The sequence below is a fragment of the Sinocyclocheilus rhinocerous genome, unplaced genomic scaffold, assembly GCF_001515625.1.
Source record: "Sinocyclocheilus rhinocerous isolate Xijiao unplaced genomic scaffold, SAMN03320098_v1.1 scaffold594, whole genome shotgun sequence".
NCBI classification, from domain to species: domain Eukaryota; kingdom Metazoa; phylum Chordata; class Actinopteri; order Cypriniformes; family Cyprinidae; genus Sinocyclocheilus; species Sinocyclocheilus rhinocerous.
In genome coordinates this window covers 2,417,850-2,426,894 of record NW_015645059.1, presented here as the reverse complement: position 1 = coordinate 2,426,894, position 9,045 = coordinate 2,417,850, and the positions used below count along the sequence as shown (strand labels likewise).

The 9,045-nt window shown below is 36.8% G+C and overlaps 1 protein-coding gene across 2 annotated transcripts in view; it reads left to right on the top strand.

The window, feature by feature from the left end:
* Positions 1 to 9,045, top strand: part of LOC107705276 (connector enhancer of kinase suppressor of ras 2-like) — a 124,430-nt gene that overhangs the window by 23,471 nt on the left and 91,914 nt on the right. For both annotated transcript variants that reach the window (XM_016508505.1, XM_016508507.1), the window contains exon 2: positions 4,188 to 4,351. In XM_016508505.1, the coding sequence (XP_016363991.1) occupies positions 4,188 to 4,351 (164 nt within the window). The remainder of the gene's footprint in view (positions 1 to 4,187; positions 4,352 to 9,045) is intronic.

Below are 9,045 nucleotides of genomic sequence, written 5' to 3'. Positions count from 1 at the left end.
GATCCGAAGCCCTCCTTGGGCTTAACTGGGGATCCGGAGCCCTCCCTGGGCTTAACTGGGGGCCAGGAGCCCTCCTTGGGCTGTACTCGGGAACAGGAGCCCTCCGTGGGCTATACTCGGGAACAGTGAAGCGCTTACGAGGAGCTGGCACTGGAGGGTGCTCTGGAGGAGCAGGCTCAGCAAGGCGCTTTCGAGGAGCTGGGGCTGGAGCCGACACTGGAGCGAGCTCTGGGGCTGGGATGAGGGCGGAGAACAGTCCCTTTCTCCTCATCCTCCTCTTTTGGTTAGAGGTGAATTGGGCGGCCGGCGGGCTGGAGAGAGCCGCTGCCGGCGGGCTTGACATTGGAATGGCCGGCGGGCTAGAGATAGCCGCGGCCGGTGGGCTTGACTTCGTAGCGGCCGGCGGGCTTGACATCGAAACGGCCGGCGGGCTGGAGAGAGCCGAGGCCGGCGGGCTTGACTTTGGAGCGGCCGTCGGGCTGGAGAGAGCTGTGGCTGGAGAGAGCGGGCTGGAGAGAGCCACGGCCGGCAGGCTGGAGCCGGCGGACTTGAGGATGCCGTGGCCGGTGGGCTGGTTCTGGCTCGGAGCCGGACGCTCTCCAGACACCAGAGGATCCCTTCCCTCCAGCTTAGTCCCGTGGTGTCTGGGAGGTCCACGGGGCGATGGTAATTGGCCCCGTGCCAGAACAGCGAGTTGAGCATGGCGTCGTCTAAAGCCGATGCCACTGCGAGCCTGCAGAACTCCCAGGAACACTCAGTGAAGGGGAGATCCAGACGAGCTAGGGCGGTGAACTGAGCGGTCGCTTCCATTGCTGCGGAGGAAAACCGGGAAACAAAAAACTTTTAAAACGGAAATAAAACAAGGGGAGTGGGGGCGCCGCTTACTTTTCTGTTATTGGTCTGGTCTTCTGTCACGACACACACACGAGGATAACAGGAACTAAGGAGCGAGGAGACGAGGAATATACGACTTTAATCCATAGAACACAGGGTACATCAACAATGTACAGCAGGAAACACATCCACGTAATGAGTAGACCAGACAAAAGGGAAACTGAACAGGCAGGAACTTAAATACAAGGGAAACGAGGATAATAGCTAGACACACCTGGAACAAATTGGAAACAATTAGGACAGGAACAGGAAGGACCAAATAAGGGCATAGAAACACATGGGGAGCAAAACACACACAAAACACAGAACAAAGTCTGACAATTCAACATTGAAAATGGTAAGAAATCAGCTGCAAATCAGCATAATAGAATGCTATCAGAAGGATCATTTGACACTGAAGACTGGAGTAATGATGCTGAAAATTCAGCTTTGCCATCCCATAAATAAATTATATTTTAAATTATGTTAAAATTGAAAACAGTTATTTTAAATTGTAATAGTTTATTATATAACTGTTTTTTTTACTGTATTTTTGATCAAAGAAATGCAGCCTTAGTGAGCATAAGTAAAACTTTGAACAGTAGTCAATCTCAACAGAACATGAGGGTTAAAAGAGGAAATATACTATAGATTTGGTCACAATTTTTAAATAATTAGTGCTATTAGCCTATAATGTCTCTAATTATTTTCCTTTTTGTGCCTCTGTGCACCCTTAAAATTATTACTTCATTTTCTGTAAAAAACAACAACAACAACAACAACAACAACAAAACTGTTTAGATTTGTAATATAATAGCAGACATTTTGGTTTTTAACCAAAGTTTAAAAATTAATAATGGCTATAAGTATCAACCAAAATTTCTGTATTGGTAAAGGGTCATCGCTTGAATTCATGATGGGGCCTGAGACAGAATTTTTAAGGGACCATTCTTGTCACAGGTATATTCTTAAGATTAACAATGGGATTTCACATTCTCTCTGCTTTTATTTCATTATTTTCTTTCTAAATCACTTCATCCTGTTGCCCACACATCATTATTAACAACATTAGCTAACAGTTAATTGTTCACTGCACCTGTCTAGTATGTGAATCAGAGTCACAGCATCAGCAGAAGTTACTCATCTCGCATTCGCTTTGAGATTCTCATCCTCAGCAGTCCCTTCCAAGTTAAATTCAGACCTCAGATCACAAACTAATTATCTAACAAGTGAAGCAGTCTCTCATTAATGAGTCCGATATTGTTTATGAACAGTAATGACAGCTATTGTTATTCTTGCTGTCTTGGCCAATGAGTTTTGTCCCTTCCTGTTAATGAGCTGGATGATGATAGTTGCATTAGATTTAATTAAGGGCAGCTAGTGAGATTAAAAAGAGTTCCGACGATCTTCCTTCTTCCATACACTATTATGAACACATGCACATGCTTTAAGCAAAATATGTAAATCCTGCAGTTATGTACGTTGTGTCGAACAGCAGCTGTTCGGAGAGCGCGGCTGCTGTGAGATGTGCCGTTGGACGACAGAATGCCCAAGACTGACAAATGCAGTCCAACAAGTGTGTAGCATTACTGAGAGTGTGTGTCGTCACCTGTTTGATGGTGACAGTTGTGAATGGTGGTGTTTTCGAAGCTTTCTAGATCACTCATTCTTTATTAGTCTATTCCTCTGTATTTATAGTCTTCGTAGCCGCATCTATCCTGTACAGCTGACGGTAGCTTTATTATTTTGATTTATGTGAGCATCCTATCGGTTTTCAGAGGCATTACTGTAGACGGTGCAGCAATAATTTCTGATTTGATTTAGGACGGATTTTATTCTGGACACGGAGCTTTCTAGACTGATATAGATCTCAAAATGGCTGAAGTTATGGTTTAATTTAAACCAACTGTTTCTGTCCATCACAAATTCTATTTACATGCAGCTTTTTTGGACAGTTATGTTTCCTTTCCATCAAATGTACTTCTCGCTCAAACATAGGAAGGTTGCGATGTGGCTTAGCTCTCATTTACTGTCAGTTTGATGGATATGCGACATAGTTAGGGTGGAATAAGTGTGGCATCCATTGCGTTTCTTAGTTGTCACTGATTTTGGGGTAAACAGAGTCTGAAGCAGATGCATTTATGAAGATTTTGTGCTGCACAGACATTTGGCATGCACAAATCTGATTATATTATAATTCATTATCAATCACCACTGCTTTTCACACAAAAATGAAAATTTGCTGAAAAAGTACTGACCCTCAGGCCATCCAAGATGTAGATGAGTTTGTTTCTTCATCAGAACAAATTTGGAGAAATTTAGCAATACATTACTTGCTCATCAATGGATAGATAATCCACAATAACTCCAGTCCATCAATTAACATATTGTGAAAAGTGAAAAAAGCTGCATGTTTGTACGAAACAAATCCATCATTTTGATGTTTTTAGCGTCAAACCATTGCTTCTGGCTAAAATATTTATCCTCTATCCATAATATTGCTTGAAAAAAGTCTTCTCTTCTGAATCAGGAGAGAAATATGCACAGAAAGCACTGTTTAAAAGTAAAAACCGTTGGTAAGCAAGTGATGCAATGCCAAATTTCTCCAAATATGTTTTTACAAAATCATCTAGATCTTGGATGGCCTGAGGGTGAGTACATTTTCAGCAAATTTTCATTTTTGGGTGAACTATTCTTGTTTTGAAATCAATTACACCAAAGTGGATATAAATCTTAGTTTGCGCAGTATGAGATCTATGCAGTGTAGTAATGGGCACGTTTATGTTTATGTACTGTATAGGCAATATTAATTTCTGTGTTAGACAATGCAGAAGTCTAAATTACTCTGTTATTGCCTAAACCATTAATAGTGGTCAAGTGAAAGGTTTTAGAAATTAATTAACAGAAAATACATAAATATTTATTTCATAAACCTTGCACTTGTCCACTGTTATCGCTTTGATGAGCAATTATTAAATGTTCAGCACCATCTGCATGACTCATGGGCTCTCTAACAGAAACCAGGTCAATGCTTAATTTACCAGTTATCTTCACGCAAGGGGGTGTGGGAAATATTAGATACATTTATTATTACTTTTATGATATATCATCATCTTGTACATCCTAAATTCATCTCTAAATGTTACAATATAGTAGTAATAAGACACTGGTCTTATGGAGGACATCTTCCCCCACTATCCCCTACCATTTGGGCACTTTAACCATAAATTCCACATACTTTGGGATGTTCTAATTTTGCCGATGCAAATCAGAAATGAGCCTAGATTGCTGATATTTTCTTGATGTTCCTACAGGTCTGGATGACTGCTTGCAGCAGTATATAAAGAACTTTGAACGGGAGAAGGTAGGAGGTGACCAGCTGCTGAGGATCACCCATCAGGAGCTGGAAGATCTGGGGGTATCCCGCATCGGACACCAGGAGCTGATCCTGGAAGCTGTGGACCTGCTGTGTGCTCTGGTGAGAGTCTTCACGCTTCTTTATGCGCTTGATCCTTCATCTGCTGTTCAACACCCCGTCAGCTGGCGGACACTGCGTCCCCTACTGCACGATGTTGACAAAGATATCAAGATCACTTTGAGAAAAACAATATCACATTCTGAAAAGACTACAGTTGTTGAAATTGAAAATGACTCTATTTACTTATTTAAGGACTTGGACAGGTCTCATGATTTCACACAATATATCAGGAGAAAAAGGCAAAAAAGTAAAAAATAAATAAATAAATCTAATAACTGAAAATGAAAAATAATAATAATAATAAAAGTATAAATGATATGATTAAATATGAAAAACGAATAATAAAATTAGCCAATGACTCAATGTACTTATTTAATCAATTTACATGGTCTTATTTTGCTTAACATATCAGAAGAAAAAGACAAAAGTAACAATTAATTACTTAAAATAAAAATATTAAACATTTAAATAATATGAATAAGTATAAAAACTAATAAAACAAAAAATTACCTATTTATTATTTCACATAATATATCAGAAGAAAAGGAAAAAAATAACTAACAGTTAAAAAACTGAATAACTTACATTTAAAATAATATGAATGAGTGTTAAAAAACACAATAAAATAAAACAAAACTAATCAATGGCTCTATTTAAATATATAATAAATTTACATAATCTTATTTTGTACGATATATCAGATGAAAAAGGCAGAAAATTTAAAAATCGAATAACTTAAAAATAAAAATAATAATATAAAACATTTAAATAATATGAACAAATATAAAATATAATAAAGCAAAAAATGACCTATTTCTTATTTCACATAATATATCAGAAGAAGAAAAAAATAATAATATTAAACATTTAAAATAATATGAATAAATTTAAACAAAAAAAACAATAAAAGAAAAAATAATTATAATAAAAGGCAAACAATGTAAAAATCAATAACTTAAAATTAACAATAATAATATAAATCATTAAAAAAATTATGAATAAATATGTATTAACAAACATGAATAAATTTACCATAAATCAATTGAAAATGTTGGAGCCTCTTTTTCAAAATCCAGTCAAATTAATATTCTGTTTCCGTTTGAAAAACATCACTTTACAGAAGTGAAATAAGTTGCGAATGTCATTTCATGTTCTCTTAAAAGTCAGCCTCAATTTTATAAGATAATAATATTGCTCTCCTGGGAAAGATTTCCACAGATTTGTTCTCAAAATGCCACTCAGTCAGTATTTAAATGTGGCTTTTTGCTAGGTGGATTTGTTCCTGTGGCCTTAATCTGTATCTGCTCTGTGTGCGTGTGCGTATGTGTGTCTTGACTAATTTTTATTGCTGTGTGACGTTCCACGGCTTGAAAATGATTTTCAAAAAGGTACCAAGAGTACAGACAGTGTGGGAGATGGGAAAAGGATTTAAGCTGAAATTTGCTCTGCACTGCTTGAGCCTTTTACATGATCTAGCATTTAATAACTAGCTTTCCATCTAATTCTCTCTCTCTCTTCCTCTTCCTCTCTCTCGAATTAAAACAATGACTTACCAGCCCACGCTTTCAGAATGTCAGCATTATGACGGGAGGGAACAGACGACAGGATGATGTTTAGCGCATCCGTGTGAGCTGTCTCACGTGCCGCCCAGCCTGAGTCTCTCCTCAACCTGTCCTTTTGCTCTTTTTTTCTATCTTCACTTCAACTTGACTTTCTAAGAGATATGTTTCTTGTTGTCTTTTCCTGAGACTGAATTTCAGTGTAGAGTTAACATTAGGTGAACTATAATGAGTGTGAGGTTTTGTGAGGGACTGTGAACCACTGGCCTGTGCTGCTGACATTTAGGAGAGCATTAATCATAAATAGATGAGTTTGCTGTGCTCTCTATCTGCTCTGAACACTGATCCCAAATCAGAGCTGATGACATTCACGTTACACAGCCCTTGTGAATGTCAGCCTGTAGACACGTGCGTATGAAATTAGACATATTGTACATCTCGGATTTCATATAAAAGCTGCCTCAGCTGTACAGTTTGTTTTTTTTTTATTTTATTTTGAAATTAAAAAGGATTGTATTCCTTTTTAATTTAAAGGAATGATTCAGTGAAAAAAATTCAGATTCTGTGATTATATTTCTTGGAGCACAAAATGAGATATTTTGCAGAATGTTCCTGCTGCTCTTTTCTCTTCTTCATGTCGTTCCAATCCTGTATGACTTGCGTTCTTCTGCAAAACACAAAATATGATGTTGGTAACCAAGCTGTTTTTTTGTAAACAAACAAACAAAACATACATTTATTAAAATATCTTATTTTATATTCCACAGAAGAAAAAGTCAAACTTGTTTGCAACAACACGAGGGTGACCAAATGATAGAATTTTAATTTAAAGGTCACTGTCCCTGAAATGATTTGCTCTCAGATCTCATTTGCAGCATTTAATTTCCAATTTAAACTTATTAGAAATTCAGAATTTAACTTTTAATCACTGAAAGAAGAAAAGAAAACACTATTTGGAACACTAGTTGAATTTGTTCACGTTGAAGTTAGTGTTACTGAATACCGATCAACAAATAGTACAACAAATTATACTTACAGTATGGACATTTACATATGGCATGTCAAGGCCAGTACAGTATATTGTTAACTGTATAACTATTATATTAATTTTCATTTTTGAAATAAAGCTAAATATAAAGCTAAATAAAATAAAATATAAATATTAAATTAAAAACTAAAAAAACTTAAAATAAGTAAGTTGAAGTATGAAAATTAGTATAACTGAAAAAAATGGGGAAAATATATATAAAAAATGACAAAAATGTAACAAATTTACTAAAAAATAAAATGAAACTGAAAACGTAAAACGTAAAAAATATTTTTTACAAATCAAAATATTAATAAATACTGTAATAGTATCAAATTAATACTAAAATAACATTAGTCAAGACTTGATGAAGCAGGTTTGAAACAATAAGATGGTGAGTAAATAATGAAAAATGTGCAGGAAAGAACAAGGCCACAAACATTCTTATTCAAAACAAAAACTCGCTGAGAGAAAATTACTTCAACACTGTAAACAATGAAGCATCCTGCGGCATTGTCTTGTGAGCATGGTATTAATTCACTAAGGTACCGTTTCCCCACTGTTAGGTGTCTTTGAAACCATCACAGACACAAATTCGCACAAATATTGATGGAAGCCAGAGAACTGTTGAGTCCTTATTGTTTGACAGCATATTGACCTCAGAGACACAGAGCGGCCCACTCTCTCCTTTCCCGCCTCTCTAAACTCTCAAAGGCTGTCATTCTCTCACTTATTTGTTTATCTCGCTCTTCCCTTTGCTTTATCTTTCTGTCACTGTGGTGTGTGTTATCTGCTGCATTCATGCAGAGAGCTTCTAAATAGATTAGCATGGAGGATTCTGAGCGTCGATCCCCCCCACATCATCTGCTCCCCAAGTCTACCTCCCCTCACAAGCTGATTAATGTGTCTTTTGTGTGTCTGTGTGTGTTGTACAAACCTGTTTTAGTGTTCCAGGTGTGTGTTTATTACCTGTACTTGTACTTTGTGAGTGAGTGTGTGTGGGATTTGTTCTTCGGACAAGATGGAGCACATTACTCTCATCGATCTCCTACTGATGTGAGAGGAGATACTGATACACACTTTACGTGCACACACACACACACACACACAAGTTTTTCTATCATGGTGTGCACATTCTATTGACTTCTGTTGTTTTATGCTGAGTTAATGATATTTTCTATCTTCAGCCCCTAAACAGCCCTCACAGATACCTTTCTCCATTTGTATGTTTTAAATAAGACGTTTTGTGTTTATTAAGCCATTAACATATTTTGTGAGCAACTCTTTATAAAAAATAATGGTAATAAATGGTGACTGTTATTTTATATATTTATATAACAACACAAAATAAAATATGAAACTGTATGTGTAATATATATATAGTATATATATTAGTGCTGTCAAACGATTAATCGCGATTAATCGCATCCAAAATAAAGGTTTTTGTTTACATAATATATGTGCGTGTACTGTGTATATTTATTATGTAAGACGCTTCGCGTCATGCCTAACAACGCCCTTCAGCCGTGATTTATTCACGATACAGCACGGCCTCGAGTACCTTATTGCTTTTATAAAACGCTTACCACACAATAAAAAATATTAAAACCAAATATGTATGTATTGAAATGTTACTTTTTTAAAGCAAGTTCGTTAAATGCTGTCCTTCCGCTAAAAAAAATTGTTCCTTAATATTCCCTCCTCACTTCGGAAACTGTAGGCTTCCACACAGACACGCACACACATCAACATATCTCCGCATGAGAAGCGTTTATTAGATGGGGAAAGGTCGGGGTCTCAAAATTAAAGATGAAAGGTGCAACATAACGCCAGCAGGGGTCACTCATACTTCATTAAATAAATAACAAACAGTGAATTCTGCCGAAATACATAATAAATGAAATAGTTTTGTTGCTATATTATTGATTGCTTATGTTGCTAAGAGTGTTGCTCAGTGATACACAGAACCGTTGGGTGAAGCGGTCATAGCCATGCTGTATCGTGAATAAAACACACCTGCTGACCAGAATCGAGGAATTGAAATAACCGTTTTATAAGTAAAAATAAATACACACACATACAGTATATATTTAGAAAATATTTACATG